Genomic DNA, 20,517 nt, shown 5'->3' with positions numbered 1-20,517 from the left:
AATCTCCAAGAACCTATGCTAAGTGAAAGAAGCTGTTCACAAAAGGATAAATTTTATATGATTCCACTTATATGAAGTACCTAGAGTAGACAAATTCATGGAGACACAAAGCAGGATGGAGATTGCCAGGGGCTAGGAGGAGGAGGAATGGGGAGTTAGTGATTAATTGGTAGAGATCTTTTTCTTTTTTGTAATTTTTTTTTTTTCTAAGTAAGCACTATGCCTAACATGGGGCTCAAACTCACAACCCTGAGATCAAGAGTCGTATGCTCCACCAACTGAGCCGGTCTCCCCAATTCTATTTTTTTTTAAAGTTTTATAATTTATACCTTATTCTCGATCATCAGAGGAATGCTAATTACTCAAAATGGATTATCCACAAGTTTTTATTTCCCCAATATTAAAATGGATTGGTTGAAATGATACAACACTTGACTAACAAATAACAGTTTGAGAAATGTTGGTATTTTCATAGACCTGAATTTCCCGTTAGCTTTGTTGATAAATTTAAGATGAGCAACAAAAAAAGAGTGTTTTGAATGGATTTTTTTCTGTATTCATTTTTGATAATCAGCATTTATTATAACCTAATTCAAAGGTGAATTTACTTTTTCTGTCTATAACTGATCAGAAAGCTATTCATAGTCACTGGCACTCTTGTTACGATGTTTCAGAGTTTAGTGATTACAACAACCTGTGTGTAACTTAAGGTTATATAAACTCTATTTTCTCTGAAAGTTTTAACATTCAGAAGAATGAGGTTAGTTGTGGCCAGTGAAGTGCAGATGTGATTACACATCACGTTCCAGCAATACCAGTTATGTGTGGTTCCTTGGGGTAAATTACTGGTCCATGTTTAGAATTAAGCCTGATTGTGTGTATGTGCTTTCTATTTTTTATTTTAATGCTCTCATTAATATGTACTTGGTATTTTGTTTTCAGAAGGGGACCATCTGGACCAAGATTTGGACCTAGAAATGATAAAATTAAGCAGTAAGTTCCTGAGATACTCATTTGTTTAAGTGATTTTATCATATTTCTGTGTGGACTCAGGGTTGGCAAACTACAGCCTGGGAGCCAAATCTGGTTACTGCCTGTTTTTCTAAATAAAGTTTTATCGGAACACAGCCATGCCTATTTTCTTATTGCCAGTGGCTGCTTTCAAACTACCATGGCAGATTTGAGTAGCTGTGACAAAGACCTTATGGCCCACAGAATCTAAAATACCTATTGTCTGTCTGGCCCTTTACAGAAAAAACTTTGCTGAGCCCAGATGTAGACTGACTATAACTACAGGATTGTAAAAATCCAGTAACTTTCTATTTTCACAAGGCTACCTCTGAATCATAGCTAAGGAAATCTGGTGCCTGTTTGTTGGTTTTCTTAACTTGATTACTTTATGTCAGATGCATTTATTTAGCATCATCTCAAGGTCAGTTTTGGTTTAAATCTGTGCTTGAGTCCCATTTTCAGAATAATAGATGTAATATCATAGGTTTGGTTTTTGGAAGTGCAGTTGTTTTTTGTATCCCTCCAGAATGTTGTCATATCTGTTACTTATTCTAATACATATATTGATCTAAGTTTTATGGGTAATTAATTTTCCGTTTAAACCTTTATCTGTATATGTTGGTGGTGGTGGGTGATGGGTAATGCGGTAGTAAATGTATCTAATGTCAGAAGGATCTGAGTCCTGACAAGAAGGGAGACAGAATGGGCAGAGCAGTGAAACAGCTTTGGAAACAGACTAAGTTTTGAATACTAACTATGGACAGTAAACTAAATGGATTCAGGATCTCAGGAGGGATAGCCACTGCTCTAGTTCAGGCTATAGTTGGCACATAGTGGGAAGGGTGCTGTGATAGGAAATCAAGTTACTGTTAAGATACTTGGGCTTTAGTCAGGTAGCCGTTGGTATGAAGAAAAAAATAGCCACACTTCACCTAATCCTAGCTAATGGATTCTGAAATCAGAACCAAGGTTCCAACAAACTGAGTTCTGGACAGGACGTTTTCATTTTCTCTTACTGTCTGACAGATTGCCCTGAACTTAACAGTCTAAAACAATACGTATTTATCATCTCACGTTTTCCATGGGTCAGGAGTTCAGTCACTGCTTAGGTGGGCTGTCTGCACAGGGTCTCACAAGCCTGAAATCAAGGTTTTGCCAGGGCTGTGATCCGTTTACTGACTGAGCTCAAGTAGTATTGACAGAATTCTTTTCCTTGCAGTTGGAGAACCCATGATACTTGCTTCTTCAAGGCCAGCAGAAGAGTCTGCTGCTCCAAGTCTCTGTTGGCCAGTAAAGATACAAAGGACTGCTTAGATTCAGGCAGTCCATAACATGTAGGCAGTAAAAGGAAGAATTGCCAGACCCTCTGGGTTCTCGGACACACCAAAAATGACGATTCCAAAACAAAAGGGGCCACATGGCTGTAATAGGAGTTGCAGGGTACCCTGTTACAGAGGAGCCGGTTCTGCACTGTAGCTCGGCGGTTTTATAGTCGGCAGATACGCCCTGCAGAAAGCCTCATACATCATCAGAACCTGGGAGGTGGTAAGAAATTGTCTGTGGACAATCTTCGAGGGAGATGAGTGGGAGATGGCTTCACAAGCCATCCATCTTCTCATGTCCTGGGAGGGTTACAAAACATTCAGGGTCATCAGGATGCCACAGCAGAGCTGTTCCTCTACACTGAGCCAGAGTGACTTCTGTTCCACCCACGTAGTTCTCATACCTAAGCTGCTCTAGAGAAAAGGACTCCCCTGATGACACACTTGTTTTTTGTCCTGCCCATATGCTTGCTTTTGTCTCTGATATCCTTCTGCAGAGTGAGCCTAGTACTGAGTATGGCCTATTGAGTCTTCTGAATATGATTTTCCAGCCGAACCCCAAACCGCTGCTGGTTGTACCAAATAGGCATTGCAAACAAAGCATATGTCTATGTGAACAAGTGCCAGGCACATACACATGAATATGTATATATACACATATTAATTAGCACAATATCTTTGGTGATCACAGAATTTTAGAAAAGTAAGGAATTGTTGAGTAAGTATAATGGTTCTCACTCTAGAGCTAAAATCTTGCCAGACTTAAAAGGTGGTCAGTCATCTAAACCTTGTGGGCACAGACTCATGGATGCTTATTTAACCAGGGCATGACTCCATGTGTGTGCCCAGAATGCCCCAAGATGGCAGAGCACAATCTACCAGACAGCTTGCCCATGGACAGATACCTGGCATTAGTCGAGTAACCAAAATTGTTAGCGCTGTTAGCGCTGGTGAGTTCTTTAAGCTGTTATCACCATGTAATTTATAACATTTTAATACAGGGTGTTTCTTGACCTCATGGATCAGCAACATTATTACTTTGTTTGAATTCGATTGGCATGTTGCCACCAGATTATTTTCACAAAAAAATATTCAGGTGTTTGAGGGAAGATTTTTTTCTGGTTAGATTTAAAGTAATCACTTGCCTGTATAAAATGTATGATTCTCTTTGGAATGTTTTCTTTGCTTTTAAGTTAAATAATAGCTTTATAAATGCAACCCTAATGGATTACAGTCATTCTCTGTTCTGGGTAGAGAATTTCCTAACTATAGTCTTGGTCCAATCAGTTTAACTTTATAAAAAGTCCCCCAAGGAATGTTCCATGATGTAACAGCAATATAGTTGCAAAAATACAGCATAACTTTAAACCTTCTTTTGTTAACAGTACCTTAAAAAGCCACAAGATGGGGGTGTTAACTGTAAAAATAAATATTTTCTTTATAAAATAAGGGAAAAGTGTTGCTGAGCACTTTTCTCTTCTTAATGGAAGAACACTGACAGTAAGCACAGGCTAAGGGTTAGGCATTGTGCTAAGCATTTAAACATTATTACATCTAATTCTCACACGTGAGAGACGATCATGTGGGAAAATATGAGGCTCCAAGAGGTTTGTGACAGACTCCACAACACCGCAGCTTCCCTGTTGATTAGAATAGGGACGTTTCAGGAATACAAGTTGTGTCAGACTCTAAGGATGACTTAAGTCAACGTTGAAATACCTTTTCCTTTCTGCATGTTTTATCCTTTCCTGGGTATGTTCTCTCTTGTGTCCTTTCTTCTACCATCCGACTCTCCTTTAACTGGAAATGATATAAATCTCCACACCCTCCTATACAAACTTGCTTTTCCTTTGAGTTCTTAATTTTTTCTTTCAGTCAATGCTCATCATCTACGGACGCTCAGTTGCTCAAATTATAAATCTAGAAGTCCTGCACCCTTTTCTTGCCCCAGCTTCTTCACCAATGTCCAGTGAATCACTCGATACTTGAAATATCCCCTCCTCTTACCTAGAACTTTCCTACCATCAACCACTTTCATTACTCTGCCCAATTCATACTTCTCCCCTCAAAACTCAGTACCAGGATCTCGACGCCATCTCTCTCTGATCCAGGCTGAATTCATCTAGGCTGCATGACTGGTACCATGGGCTTCCTTCCATTGTGGCACTTAACACATGTAGTATAATCATGGATACCAGTTTTCCCCAGTAGACTGTAATCTTTCTAAAGACTGGACTTAAAACCTTCACATTGGTGTCCTCAACAAATAGTATCATAATAATTCCTTAATAAATGTTTTTTGAATGAATGAGATATTTCATTCAGATCCGAAAATATTTGTTGAATGCCTACTGGGCACATTTCACATGACCTAGGAAATAAAAGGACAAGTGGGACAGTCTCTGCTTTGAAGGCATTTGAAGTGTAATGATGAGGATAGGATCAACATAAAATACAAATAGAACCCAGTACTGTTAACTGCTGTGAAAATGTAAAAGGTAATTGCAAAATATGTTATTGCTTGTTTTTAAAAAATTACCCTTTATATTAAAACAAATAGATAATTTTCTCTTCTATGGAAGTTGTGTTCTGGGCATGAGAACATCTTAAAATACAGAAACCCAATTATGAGATTGTCCATTATTAAATAAGGGTTTTATAGTAGCTGGATTGAGTGTCATACCAGTGGATGGTGAACTTTATTTTGCTTTAGAATCGTGTAGTGTATTAAATGTCTATAGGAGCCATCATCTGATCATGTGTAGGGCTGCAGCACATGTTGTCCATTCCTACCCTGCAGAACCGCCTTACTTTAGGCTGTTGTCATCTCCTGCAAATGTTGAAGATAGCTACCTGGGTATTTCAAAACTAGTCGTTGATGAACAATAGCTGTGTTTCTGTTACAGTTGTCACAGTGAAATGGAGACCTCCAGGGGCGCCTGGGTGGCTCAGTCGGTTGAGCGTCCAACTTTGGCTAAGGTCATGACCTCACAGTTCGGTTGAGCGTCCAACTTTGGCTAAGGTCATGACCTCACAGTTCGTGAGTTAGAGCCCCGCATTGGGCTCTGTGCTGACAGCTCAGAGCCTGGAGCCTGCTTCAGATTCTGTATCTCTCTCTCTCTCTGCCCCTCCCCAACTCATGCGCGCCCTTGCTCGCTCGCTCGCGCTCTCTCTCTCTCTCTCTCTCTCTCTCAAATATAAAAACATTTAAAAAAAATGAAGACCTCCAGGTATACTGCCTCATTATATCTTCCTCAGGTAACTGGGTATGCTTTTGCAGGATTTATACTCAAATTGTTTGCTTATTCAACAAATGTTCATTGAATGGGTACTCTGCTCTGAGCACTGTGGCTGGTACTAGGGCTGCAAAAGTGAACAAGATAGGCACGTTTTCTGCATTCATCGAGCTTAGTGGGGGAAAGGCAGAAAATCGGTATGTACTTTCACTTAGTGTTAAATGCTCTAAATGGAGAAGTGGGATGGGGACGGGCTGTGTCACAGCTCTAAGAGTTAATGCAGTACGCTCCTTGCACATTTGAACTTAAGTTCCATGAGAGCCAGAATTGTCTGCTTTCTTCAGTACTATCTTCCCAGTGCCTGAAACAATACGTAGTGGGCTCTCATTAATTATTAGATATATTAATTAGTTGCTTAAGTATTTGTGCTATTGTTCTTAGATAGGGTGAACATCTTTAGCTCTTTGTTTAGATAGTTAGGAATTGCAACAAGACATCTTAGGGATTCAGGGACTTGTTAGATCTTTTTGGGCAGAAGAGAGCTTAGATCTGCTTGTCCCAGCTTAGATCTGCTTCAGTCTAATATTCAGTAGAATCTGAGGCACAGAACTCTGGGGAGCTGTGGTGAACCCTGAGTCTGTGGATAGTCAGTGGGTATACCATAAGAAGGAAGGACTGTCATCACACATAGCAATTGCTACTTGAATCTGAGACTACTTCTGAACCCACCTGTCTAATGGGGCCTCCATTTTGATTTTAAAGCAAATTTTTTGAAGATACAGCTCTGTGATAGGGAAGAGATAGAACTCTTTTTTAAAAATTACACATCCATGCCTTACTCCTGACTCAATGGGTTAGTTTGAGGGGTAGTGTGGAATAGAGGACAGAGACAAGAGGTGTATTGTGAGTTTTTTTTAAAAAACCTTATAATTGTGACATTGTGATAATTGACACAGTTCTTTCTTCCCCAACTAGAAACAACAATTACATGTCCTTATATATGCCATATATATAATATATATGTATATACACACACACATACACACTATATAGTGTATGTACATAGTATATATAAAGAGATATATAATCCAATGCATTTTAAACGTATTTTGAGTTGTAAGAACCGTGAGTTCATTTTATTTCTCCTTTTAAATATTTCACTGGTATGACAATTTTAAGAAGTAATTTAAGGTAATTTTTGTGTAACAGAACAGAGGAAAACTAAACACTGTAAGTTACTTAATGCTTCTGTGTTTGTGTACTTGAAGCTACTCTTGAGTGAGAGCAGGCAGCTAAGAACCAGTGAAGATGAATCCTGACACGGGGCTCGATCTCCCGACCCTGAGACCATGACCTGAGCCGAGAAATCAAGAGTCGGATGGATGCTCAACCGACTGAGCCATCCAGGCACCCCAAAGATTAAATCTTTATTAGACAGTCTGAAATTTGGTTAGAACAGGCCCTCATCACCTGACATAAAGGAGGAAATTATATTTTCATTTTGAAAAACAGCAAAACAATTTTTCCTTTCTGCTCTCTCTTGGCCGCTTCAAAACCTTTCCAGGTGTGCCAGTGTCTTAAGCCCTGTTTGTTTATGAGAAAACTGATGAGCAGTGAATGGTTATAGCCCCTGATTATCAGTGTACATTTCCATTTTGGAAACTGAATATTTTCATAAGCTGATAACATCCTAGGCAAACTCCTTTGTTAGCCTTAGTGTATAAACACAGCAGAAGTACGTTATAGCTGTGTCTGTGATGCCCCAGTAGCCTGTTGAAAAGCAGATTAAACTGGATTAGAGTCAAGCTATTTGACTAAATTCTAAAATCACTGGACATTCTGGCAGTACATTTAATTTGCAGGAACAGGGCTAAAAACAAACCATCTTTAAGTTAAATATTACTTTTACTTATCTTTAATTGTGTGGGTATTCAAGCCCACAAATGGAAGGATATTGCTACATAACCTTAAATGTTTTGAGTTGAATAATTGTCTGAGAACTTGCTATTTTCTATCATGGAAGTTTTCTAATGAAAGTTTCAGCAATTATAAAATTCTTAAAAGAAAAAAATAATTTTTAAATCTTTCTTTTAAACTAGTGTTCAGAATCAGGTGGATGAAGTTATTGATGTCATGCAAGAAAATATTACAAAGGTAATTGAAAGAGGGGAGAGACTAGATGAACTACAGGACAAATCAGGTACAGCTACCTCATATATTTCTTGATATTGTTAATCTGTGTTTTGATAGTTTTTTTCTCCTCACATCCCTCTAGCCAAAGTTTAGGAATCTTGATTTAGGACAATGATATTTGGTCCTTAAGTTTGTGATTTTAGTACTTTAATTTTAGCTCCCTTTATTTGAATCATCTTACTGCATTATTTGTTTGGTTGAAGATGGAAATTTTTTAAATTTATTGTTGAATAGAGTAGAAATTTTTTTGCCTTATTATGTTGATATGCTTTGTGTTTCTCATACTCTCAGGGAGGAAGTCTAATCACTTATTTTCAACACTTATGTCAAATTTAATCTGATGTTTTTATCTTATGCTTTTTCTGGCGACTCAGCAACATTTCTTTACTGACAAACGTTAGTCTCGTAACAGTTGCTGTCACATGTTAGGTATTCAAATATTGTTTCAATGATGAATAGCTAAATACCTGATTAATCCTGGACAGACTTGTCTCACCAAAAAACTTAACCACTTTTAAAATTCATTGTTTTCCTTCAAAGTCAGTCTCTTTTTGTATCTTCTAAGAATCTAACCTTCTCCACATGTAGATTTTTTTTCTATAGGTGTATCAAGTACTTGAATTTTTAAAGAGTATTTTCTTACCAGAACTCATATGTTTATGTGAAAACATTGAGGGCCCTGGGAAGACTTCTCTTAATCTTACTGTAAAAATGGGCTGAGCAAACTGACCTGTACTTTTGTGCACTTTTTGTGCTCTTTCTTTTCTCCCAACACGGATTGCCAGTTTGTGGGTGGAGGAGAGGGAGGATGTTGTTTTCGTGCTTAAAAGGGAATGCATTTGCAGAAGTAGAAATTAATATTTTCTTGTCTTTGTGTGACTAGATAAAAGAATCCTGTTATGTCGTTTAATCCTTCTCTCCATCCTCTATGTGATATAGAAAGCTTATCGGATAATGCAACTGCTTTTAGCAACAGATCGAAACAACTTCGAAGGCAAATGTGGTGGCGTGGATGCAGAGTAAGTCAGAAGCTATTGGATAAGTGGCCCAGCATCTCAGGTGGTCTTCGAAGAATATAGGGCCTCTAGATTTGAAGCTCTAGGGGGAGGGCAGGGACCACCGCTGCCTTGCTTCTTCTATCTCCTGAACTTGGGATGTGCTGGGAGTCAGTAAATATTTGTTGAATAATTGATAGCTTTGGGGACAGGAATACCTAAAGGAATCAAGCAGTTCCCAAAGGGATGTTTCCATGGATCTCGTCACAGAAAGTAACCCACATTTTATTAATGATTTAGCTTCTTGTGGACTTATTACCTTATAAGAAATATAAATTTTTCATCTAATTTATTATTAGTACCTTTTTGGAGCCACTTCTAGCATTATATAGAAATATTTAAAAGATGGAGTGGAAGCTAGAGAAAAAGAATTTTCTGTTGAGAAAAATAAAAGTAGTTTATATGTCAGAATCCATTATGACAAATGGGGCTTAAAAAAAAATCTCACTATCCTTTATTATTCCAGAGAAATAAGAAATAAAAGAGAAATGTTTAACAAGGGGAAAAAAAATGAAAATCAGTACATAATAATATATTCTTAACAAAAATTTTATAGGAATGAATTTACCTCTTAAATATGGCTGCTAATCATTGAACAGAAAATGCTTAAGATTTTATAGAGAATTTCATGTCATGCGAGCAGTTTTCTTTTTCCTCCCAATTCCACGTGTCATTTTTGGCTTTGTTGAAAATCTTAGACATAAACTCACTGTTTTTAATCTCTCACTTTCAAGTTTAGTGATAACTTTCTAAACTTGGCTTTGCCATATGCTAAGAATTTCTTCCCAGGGTTGTTGTGGAGTTACTTATTTTTGTCTACCTGTTAAGTCATCTTAGTTTCACAAATAGAACTGAGGAAGGGAACATGTTTCATTGTTCCCCTTGTCTGGAATTTTAATTTTGTTGTCAATTTGTATCCTTTGAAGAATAAATTTTCCGTTTTCTTTTAAGTTTTCCATTTTCATAGAAATTCTCTGTTCTATAACCTGGTTTGGAAGAGCAAAGGGTCCATGAGCCACTCACTTTCCCCATACGTACACAGGACCCATTTGTGTAGCCACAGAAAGATGATCATAATGTGCATTGTGACTAGCTTTTTTTAGCCATATCTAAATATCTAAATTGTGGTTTTGTACTTACTGGATTTCAGATCAGAAGATCAGAGGAACAGTATGCTTTTAGGGAGAAAAATGAAATTATATTTTTAAATTATATTTCTGAATGGTCCCTATGTCACTGCCATTTTCTCGATTAACTTTAGGAAAGGCTGAGAAAAGGGATATGGGGACAGAGCACAGATCAGAAGTTGCCAATGTCTCAGGGCAGGGAGGTGGATACTGACTATAACTGGGTATGAGGGAATTTTGGAGTGGTGGAAATACCTTATGTTTGACTGGTGGTGGTGGCTGACAACTATATCTTTGTCAAAACCCATCACAGTGAACTTTAAGGGGTGAATTTTATTCTAGAGAAAGTGTATTTCAATAAATCTGACTTTAAAAATAAGTGAGCAAAATTAATCCAACAGGTGGGGAGGGAGAATTTCTACATCTTTTGGTTATCATAATGTTGATAGGCACCTGGTGTCCAAATTGCAGAGCTTCCATGGCTTCTCTTGGTCACTCTGCTTTTCTCATAAGTGTAATGCCACTAAAATGTTACCAGAAACATGTTTCAGGAACATAACAATAGCTACTTCTTGTTGCTATTTCTGATACTCCTAATGTTTCATGTGTTTATAGTAGCTGGGCATCTTTTTTTTTTTTATTAATGAACCATCTTTAATCAACTATCTGAGAAAGTTTGATGAAAACAAGACTTTCATTTGAATTCATCAGGAAAATCAAACCAATTTATAGCTTATGCATGTTAGGATTAAATGAGGAATGTGACCATTTTATAGAGAAGTGACCTGAAAATATTAAGCAGATGACTGTGGACTAATCTTAAGAGGTTTCTGCTCTTGCTAATGAATTTGGATGTAAATTAAAAAAAAAAAAAAAGTTTCTGCTCTCAACTGAGAAACTGGCACACAGAGTGCCCTTAGGCAAGCCACTTATTAAATGAGGTTATTCATGAAGAATTGAAATTATATTCCTCAGAATGGAGACAAAAAATGCCAAGAAGAGAGTAAGGGAACAAAGACCAACAGAATTCTCATATACTTTGAGTATAAGTGTCATAAAAAACGCTGCTTTGTATATAGTGAATCAGTTGTATTAAATGCCTTTGTTATTCACCATATCCTGACACTTTTGAACAGAGTTGCTAAAATTTCATACTTTTCCTGGTCTCATATTAGAAAGAAGCATGAGAAATCATAGACAAATGTTCAGGCTCTTGAGGGCTTTGATTGTTAACTGTTTGCTGTGCAGTAAGTACCGCCTTGGACAAAATCCAGTCAAGCAAAATGCTTGAATTTGGGAACTCTGGCTATTTACAAAAAGATGCAAATAGCCAGCAAGTTCACATGAGAAAAAATGTGAAAAGCTTTCAAGGATTGAGCCTGTTCATTGATGAGTTAGTATCATAAATAGCACTGCAGATAATCTTGACTTTATTAACAAGTCAAACATTAATATCTATCTTATGCCTTTTTGTGTGTTGTAGATAAAAGCCATCATGGCTTTGGTTGCTGTTACCCTTTTGCTAGTGATTATCAGTAAGTATTTATTGGACTAGTAATTTTGTGTGGGGCATTATTTGTTTTAGAGTTCATTTTAATTTCCCTTTTAACTTATTTTCAGTTGACCCAGTATGACTAATGTCAGGATTGAGTAATGACTTCTGACCCAAGTCAGGACCTCTTAACCTAGGATCTGTAGCTCTGACAATGTTTGTAAATTGTATGTAAAGTTTTACATTTTGGCATATGTACATTTTTATGGGAGAGAATCTATATCTTTTATCAGATTCTCAAAGAGAACTTTCTACCCCCCACCCCCACCCACAAATACAGGGCTAAGCTCTTTGTTTGAGGCCAGATATGGCTACTCTTACACCGATTTTCTATTACTAACTTTAGGTATGGAAGCTTGTATTTTGTACTATGTTTGGAAGACAAATCCAGATAAATTTTCACCATATGATAGTTTTTTGTTTTGTTGCTTTTTGTTTTGGATTTGAACTTGATTTCAGGCATTTAAGCATTAGTCTTCTCCTTCCCTTTGTATTCTTATTAAAGTCGGGTCATTTTTATTATCTCTTTTTCTCCAAAGCCTCTTTACCTATGTTTACAGGGATTTTTATGAAGATTTAGAAAGGGTCTCAACCACTTGAAAAATTCCATGGTGATACCCCTTTTAAACAGAACAGTTTGTCCCAAAGAAATATTGCTGATCCTCGTTATTCGTGGATTCTGTGTTTGGGAATTCACCCACTGGGTGACACTGATTGGTAAACCAGAAATCAGTATCAAGGTGCTTTCCCAGTCATTGGCAGCCGTGTTGAGAGCAGAGAAAAATTTGAGGCTTCTGACGTGCACGTTCCCAGCTGATGTCCAATGAGGCCATGGTCTGCCTTTCTAGTTTCAGCTCATAAAATAAGTATTTAGTGCCACATTTCTCACATTTTTGTGCATCTTGTTGATTTCACTGTTCAAAGTGGCCCCCAAGTGTAGTGCCGAAGTGCTGTCCAGCCTCAGGAAGGCTGTGATGTACCCTATGGAAAATACATGTGTTAGATAAGCTTCACTTGGGCATGAGTCATATAGTGCTGTTGGCCAGGAGCTTAATGTTAATGAATCAACAATATATATTAAAAGGTACAGAAAACACAAGGTTATATATTGATTGGTTGACAGAAATGTAACCAGGAGCTTGCAAGAATTTAACCCTGCATGTTCCCTACCAACAACGATTCAGTCAGTATTCACTGATTCGATGTTTGTGGTGATTTTATAGAACGTAACTACTGTAGATACCAAGAATGGACCATATATTTATGGTGGATAATTTGGAAAATATGGAATAAAACATTAGTAAAACTCAACTGTAATCTTACTACACAGATAGCTACTGTTAATATATTAAACATGCTTTTCAAAAATATCCTATATACTTTTTTATAAAGTGGATAATATTTATAATATTTAAATTAGCAGCTGTATGCTATGGTAATACTGCCATAACCTGCTTGATCAAAATGCCAATATTAGGGGTACCTGGCTGGCTTGGTTGGTAGAGCATATGACTCTTAGTCTTGGGGTTGTGTGAGCCCCACATTGGGTGTGGAGATTACTTAAAAATAAAATCATTTTAAAAAAATGCCAGGGGTACCAGTCGGTTAAGCATCCGACTCTTTTGATTTCGGCTGAGGTCATGATCTCAGGGTCGGGAGATCAAGCCTCTCAAAATGAATAGATAAATAAATTTTTTAAATGGCCAATGTTAGACATTTACTTTGTTTTATGATGTTTTTGCTTATTCTCATTTGTTACCTTTCATCTCAGATCATCTCGAGTTTCTTCTTCATTGCCTATTTCCAAAAGTGGACACAGCTACATTTAGGAGCACTGTTGTTAACATAGCATGTGAATCTGATTTTGATATGTTCCTTTCCCATTTCTTTCTTTTGCAGTTCTTATAGTCATGAAATACCGTACTTGATTTGGTGACAGAGATCTTCATTACGCAAGATCTGGGACAACAATAATAAAAGATTGCTGCATAATTTAAATGAAACCCATGTATATAACTTTCAAAACTTCTTTTTCAAGAAACTAAGAGGCAAGTATCACTTCAAATTGGAGCATTGAGAATGTCCAGTTATCTTCTTCCCTTCTAACAAAATGTGTCTTTAAAAATTATGTTTAAGGCAAAGATAGCCAGCCTCTATTTTGCCATATTCCAAGGATCTAATTTGAAACCGGATACTTGCCAGTTTATTGTTTGTATACATAATTAAACAGTGATGGCGATACTGCAGACTGTTAGTAGAAGGACCTGCATTATCGCATCAACCTGGGGTCAGACCGGGAGTCCAGAAAGAAGCCCATGGAGAGCACCAGATCATTGTGCTAAGACATGCACCGTCGTTCCATCGGTATTTGCGAGATTCTTCACACATTACAGTTGCTTTGCGAGCAATTTCCACGTTTATGGGTGTAACAAAAGCTAAATGTTGTAAATGTTGCTGCCTTCAGCTATAACTAAAACATTCCAGTAAACCTATTTTTGACTGTATAAGGGAATGTGTAGTAATTTTTTGGCATTTGGATTATGGAACTGGAAAATTTAAACAATATGAAAAGCATAGTATGGCACCATAAAACTGGAGATAATAAAATTCTTGGAGAACATCATTGGAGTGTTTGAACATGAATAGCATGGTTCAGTCTGATTCCAGTTAGCCTGCAATAAGGAGGGACAATCCTGATGTGAGTAAATGAAATCCACAGGTAACTTATTCCTTAATTTTGTTTTCTTTGATAGCTTCCCTCTTTAGTCCTTCTGCCAGAAGTGCTAAAAGTAGCAAAATCATCTTAGAACTTGCTACTTTTGCATTCCTGATCATCCCGAGAGATGCATGTTGTACAATCAAGTGTCAAATTAGCCACCAGTAATGATTATAAAAAGCCAGGAGAGTTATCTATCAGTCACTAACCTAATAGCTAGAGTCATCATTAATCTAAGACTGTTTTTACAGCAATAAACTGTATTGTTAACTTTAAAATGTGCCCACAAGTCAAAGTGAAAATGCATAGTTCTCTATCAGGGAGGAAGCTTTATCATAACATTAGAGGTTCTGCAGACACTGGTGCACATGGATATGTTGACTGTATGTATGTAACTAAATCTGAGATAGGGCTAATAGAAGAAGCAGTATTTAGGAAAGAAAAATGGTCCTGTGTAGGTTTTATTTCTTTGGTCATTTTAATTCAGGATGTATGAAACACAGAATCTGTTTTTGTTTTAATTCTGTAGGCTCAGTACTAAGAGGCAAAATGTTCTGTTTAAATGGAAAGAAATATGAAGGGAGGAGGCATATTAGGAGATACTCAAGGGGCACCCGAGTGGCTCAGTCGGTTAAGCGTCCGACTCGATTTCAGCTCGGTCCTGATCTCACAGTCATGAGATGGAGCCCCGCATTGGGCTCTGCACTCACATCACAGAGCCTGCTTGGGATCCTCTCTCTCTCCCTTTTTTGCACACACTCTCTCTTTCTCACAAAATAAACACTAAGACAACGACAACAAAAAAGAGATACTCAAGACACCTACAAGTTACAAAGATGTAAATATAATCACTAAATTTTATAGTCCAGTAAGAATATTTTAAAAAAGGTAAAAGTCTTACATACTATAGGGTACTGTCACTGGTCTCTCTTTGTAAATGTCAATTAATGTAAATAACATAAATACTAAATCCTTTAATAAAATAGGGGATATCCAGGAAAATGAGCATCTTAGAATTTTAGTAGCTAATACAGTTCAGGAATGGAAATGTTTTAACAGAGTGGACAGAATCATTCCTAACATATGTATGTGTCTCTTTTATTTGGGATTGGAACTAGATTCATCAGTGGTTAATTTTCCATGGGTAGGTGTAGAAATCTGGTTTCTATGTGATTATTTCTCAAAAAGAATCCACATCTCCAGTGTTTTCTTTTAATAAAGTATGCCACTCTTAAATATAAAAAAATTATAAAACTATTTTAAAAAATTTTAACCTTAGAGGATTTATGTAATAGCGTATATATTAATTCTCTCTGTATTTAAATATGTTGCTGCCGAAAATACTGGTGGCAGGTGTGTCGCTCTCCATACTAGTGGTGGCCTGGTTCACAGTTTACCATTTTGTCTTCCTTGGTCCTGATTAATCCTGAGACTCTGAAAATAGCTGGCATGTTTATGATAATCTTAGACACGTGAGCCTTTTTAAAATCAAAAACAGAAGCGAAATATGTTGTTCAAATTGATGCCAGACCTGCCTGCCTTTCTTCCCTTAATCATTCTTTTTCTCATTCAGCTCAGATCATCCTGCACTTGAAAAATGCAGTTTTACCACTATCAAAAATACCATTATTTAACAGCAACAAAAATCAACAGAAAAATTCAGGTAGCTTAATAAATACTAGTTGATGCCTAGTGAAATCAGGTCATTATTTTTATAATGCCTGAATCATGCCCTTATGATTTACATGTAATTACCAAAGTCTATCGCCCAGAAGCAATTTCATGATTGTAATACTGATTAACTCCCTCTGATTATAACCCAGTGTTACCTGTGGTCTTTGGCTTCTCTATACTGATAAAGCTCACTGGAAGTTGCACTTAGAGTTCATGAACTTGGGGGTTCCTTGATGAGAAGAAAGTTGAATATTGGAAATGGAACATTACCTAAAATGGAAGAATAATTAGTATACATCAGATATAGAAATACATTGTGTTAGCTCTCCTGTGGACCACTTATTACATTCTTACTGTACAATCACTCTGCATTAGGAAATCATTTTTATAGCAAAAATTGACATCTTTCAATTCTGTATAGCATAGGGATTTCCTGAAAATTATACTTGTATAGATTAAGGAAGCCAGAATAAAAAGAAATAGAAATTTCTCACTGTTAGTACACTCTTCAACACGGTTGATGCTTTGTCAGTGTTGTTGCCCACACTTAACTCTACATCTGTATGTGTATACACTGATTAGAAGATACGCACGAAATAGGGGTGCCTGGGTGGCTTAGTCTGTTAAACGTCCGACTTCGGCTCAGGTCCTGATCTCACAGTTCATGAGTTTGAGACCCGCGTCGGGCTCTGTGCTGACAGCTCGAGCCTGGAGCCTGCTTTGGATTCTGTGTCTTCCTCTCTCTCTGCCCCTCCCCCACTCGTGCTCTGTCTCTCTCAAAAATAACCACTATTTTTTTAAGAAAGATAGTCAAGAAATAGTTTTTCATGTTGAGAAGGGATGCCGTTAGAAGAGGTCCTTAATTGTATGGAGTCAGAGTATCACTAGGTCAAGGAGAGCTACCTGCTGTTTTACTAGTCTAATTTTGTGTTTTGACATGGAGATGTGATTGAAGTCCATTTTTCTGCGAGTGTGGAGTAAGGGCAAAGTCAGTCCAAAAGCATGTATACATTTGTTGTAGAATGCATTGCATGCTTCTGTTTGTGCAGGAAATTGTCACAAAGCAATGTAAAGACAGTCCTGTGGAGCTGAGATACTGTCTCAATCTGTCCACTGCTGTTTTCATGTTGTAGGCAAATGGAACCACGCTTTGGACTGATGTAGGGCTTGGGCCGTCTTTTTAAGTTTGATTTGGTCTTAACTCTTTTTCTGAAAATCAAATAGAATAAGGGATGGGGACACAAACTCTTTGGTTCCTGTTTTATTAGAAGAAACTGCTTAGAACAAGGCAGTAGGAATTGAAAGCATGACCGACCCATTTGAAGTGGGTAAATGTCGTGCTCGCTTCGGCAGCACATATACTAAAGTGGGTAAATGTAAGCTTGTGAGAGCACAGATGATAACCATATTTCTGTGTCTCCATGGCACCCAGCACAATGCTGTGTACATGGCAGTTTCTAGATCGTGTGCCTAGGAAGTCACAAAGACACCACCAGTGTGCTAGTGAGAGTCGGTTCCTGTAGTCCTCACTATAGAGAGGACATGATTCGCATAATAGTGGCCTTTGGACTTACCAGGAAATATTAGTGCTCTTTGATAATTGGGTATAGAAGAATTCCAGTTTTATGGTATTCCATCAGGTTTTCATTTGAAGAAGTCTTAATGATTAGATTTCAAGGCTACAAAGTAAATTGTGTATCAAAAATGTTAGTAAAATGTTAAAAATCAACCCAAAAGAAAATTCAACCACTTGATTTTTATGCTTTGGGTATGTATCATTGTTTGAAATTCCACACTCTTATTTACCCATTTTGATAAGTGCCTTTGATGTTTTAAGATGTATGGTGGAGATGAGCAAATGTAAATGCCATGTGCCCTGGTCTCTAGCTTCTGAGTTCTTCCTCACCATTCTCACCAATGTTACCCAGTTTAGGACATTGTGTTCATATCAGATCTGTATTTGTAGCCCCTCCATAGTAAACAATAAAGTATTTCGTAGAAAACAAAATTAAGCACTTTGGCTTATTCAGTATGTGTTACTTGTTGCCTTACCTTCAAAGCATTTAAAATAACATCTGGTTGGGGCGCCTGGGTGGCTCAGTCGGTTGAGCGTCCAACTTCGGCTCAGGTCATGATCTCACAATCCAGGAGTTCGAGCCCCGCGTCGGGCTCTGGGCTGATGGCTCAGAGCCTGGAGCCTGCTTCCGATTCTGTGTCTCCCTCTCTCTCTGCCCCTCCCCCGTTCATGCTCTGTCTCTCTCTGTCTCAAAAATAAATAAACGTTAAAAAAATAAAATAACATCTGGCTAATCACCCTGATTTAACCCATCCCAGCTTTCCAACAGAGTACCTGGAGGGGAAAATGAGAGACAAAGTGTTCTCTAAAAACCATGCCCAATGCACAACCTACCGATGGAGTTCAGGGGGAATTTCTCCATGTAAAATCACAGAGTCTCAGCTGTGGTGGAATACTCACGATGTACCTCCGTCACGTCTACTTGAAAGGACGGAGGAGAAATTTCTCTCAGACGTAAATGTCCCGGTCAGAAACCCTGAGGTATCCCTCAGCCGGCCGGTCTCTAAAAGTAGAAACAACCAGAGTAGTGTTCATTCTCTTCAACCTCCATCCACCTACACACTAAATTTACTCTTTTTAATATTCCAAAATTGTGTGGGAGGGGGGTGATATTTGGGGGCACATTGTGCTGGGAGATCTATAGTGTCCACAAGTAAAGTGCTGTAGTTAGGGAGCCGGGGGGCACCCTGGCAAGTGCATTCTGAAAACGATAGTATTTAATACAATTCAGTCAATGTGTGGGAGAACCAGTCAGGAAGGTCGTATCGGAGGACCTGAATCCAACAGCCACACTTCGAAAATGCCTATTAAGTGCTAGAAAGCACTGTGGAGCAGGTGAACGTCAGCCTGCTCTTCAGCTGCTGGTATAGGAAGAGTTCCGACTAGTAGCCAACTGAGCGGGGCCACGGGCAGTGCGCTTACCCATGTGCTGAGTGAGGGGACTGTCAACTGAGGAGTCTTCCAAGATGCACGCAGGGTCTGCGAGCACAATGCAACAAGGGACAGGGACAGGGTGTCCTCTTGGATCCTCCCCAGCAACATACAAATCGGCTGTTGCTTCTTCCTTCTTAAAAACCCCAACCAGCTCTTCTCCCCACTGCCCCTGTCAGCTTCCACCTCGTCCCTTTGCTCCGCTTTCTGGCAACAGTCTTTGGGAGAATTCGCCCATATTTGCTGTGGTTCTTCACTCATTCTCTTGAACAGGACAGCTGAGCGTCTGCTTCCACCCGCCACCAAACTTACTCTTGTCAGAGCCACCATGACCTCTGCACTGCTGGACCCAGCAATTGCACTACTAGGCATTTATCCAAAGGATACAGATATGCTGTTTCAAAGGGACCCATGCACCCCAAACTTTACGGCAGCACTATTGACAATAGCCAAAGTATGGAAAGAGCCCAAATGTCCAATGATAGATGAATGGATAAAGATGTAGTGTGTGTGTTTATGTGTGTATACACACACACACACACACACACAGGACGGAATATTACTTGGCAATCAAAAAAGTATGAGAAGGAGAGAAAGGCTCTTGAATGCCATTACCCACTTTCTGCATTGGAAGCAAGGTCTGGTTCTAATGGAAAGAGTGGCCTCTGGGGCTGTCAACACCCCTGCTGTTGTAGCTGTGCTGATTTGGACACAAGCTCAGAATTCCACTGGGCCCAGGATACAAACAGTGATGAGGGATCGTAAGGCAGGCTGAGGGCAAAGCGCAAGCTAACAACCCCACCCCCACCATCACCACCACTGGGAGATTATTATGACATCCCTCAGGCACTCCTGGCTGCCCATCAAAGGAAGGGGAAAATAAAGGGTTAACTGATAGAGATCACAGTCATGCAGGACCTGTGTAGCCATCAGTTTATAAATGTCTTAGTAAATTACAAGAAAAAAGGCAATCTTACCAATAGTCTAATCTCCAGAAACCTATAGACTCAGTTGCCTGGAGCCCTGCTATCACTCTCCTCTCCATAGCGATGTGGGGAACAAAGGCAAGAAGGAAATGGTAGGCAAAATTAACTTTCCTTACAACCTGCTGCCCACTGACAAATAGTTGAGGCAAATACAGAGTATAAGGTTTCTCCAGGAACTCCTTACTGCCTTAATGTTAATGCCTTACTAGAGAAAAAACAACCCTAGCTTGACAACAGCCAGGCCCCCAGTATCTTAGGAGTCCTCTTTAGCATATCAAAGTCCTTCTGGAGGCCTCCCTTTTGCCTCTACCTCCCCCAACTCCATAGTATAAACCAGTCACTCCTCACAACCCCAGTGCAGTTCTTTCTGCCCATGGGTCCTGTCCCCATGCTTTAATAAAATCACCTCTTTGGGGCGCCTGGGTGGCGCAGTCGGTTAAGCGTCCGACTTCAGCCAGGTCACGATCTCGCGGTCCGTGAGTTCGAGCCCCGCGTCGGGCTCTGGGCTGATGGCTCGGAACCTGGAGCCTGTTTCCGATTCTGTGTCTCCTCTCTCTCTGACCCTCCCCCGTTCATGCTCTGTCTCTCTCTGTCCCAAAAATAAATAAAAAACGTTGAAAAAAAAAATTTTAAAAATC

At 38.7% G+C, this 20,517-nt stretch overlaps 1 protein-coding gene across 2 annotated transcripts in view; it reads left to right on the top strand.

The window, feature by feature from the left end:
- Positions 1-14,119, top strand: part of VAMP4 (vesicle associated membrane protein 4) — a 46,281-nt gene extending 32,162 nt beyond the window's left edge. For both annotated transcript variants that reach the window (XM_007088730.3, XM_042975916.1), the window contains 5 exons: positions 943-993; positions 7,669-7,769; positions 8,702-8,781; positions 11,428-11,479; positions 13,396-14,119. In XM_007088730.3, coding sequence (XP_007088792.1) covers positions 943-993; positions 7,669-7,769; positions 8,702-8,781; positions 11,428-11,479; positions 13,396-13,424 — 313 coding nt within the window. In that variant the 3' untranslated portion in view covers positions 13,425-14,119. The remainder of the gene's footprint in view (positions 1-942; positions 994-7,668; positions 7,770-8,701; positions 8,782-11,427; positions 11,480-13,395) is intronic.
- Positions 14,120-20,517: the final 6,398 nt, after the last annotated feature.

The sequence above is a fragment of the Panthera tigris genome, chromosome F3 (genome assembly GCF_018350195.1).
Source record: "Panthera tigris isolate Pti1 chromosome F3, P.tigris_Pti1_mat1.1, whole genome shotgun sequence".
Lineage (NCBI taxonomy): Eukaryota > Metazoa > Chordata > Mammalia > Carnivora > Felidae > Panthera > Panthera tigris.
Note: the sequence above shows the minus strand (reverse complement) of the source record. Positions and strands in the feature narration are given on the sequence as shown.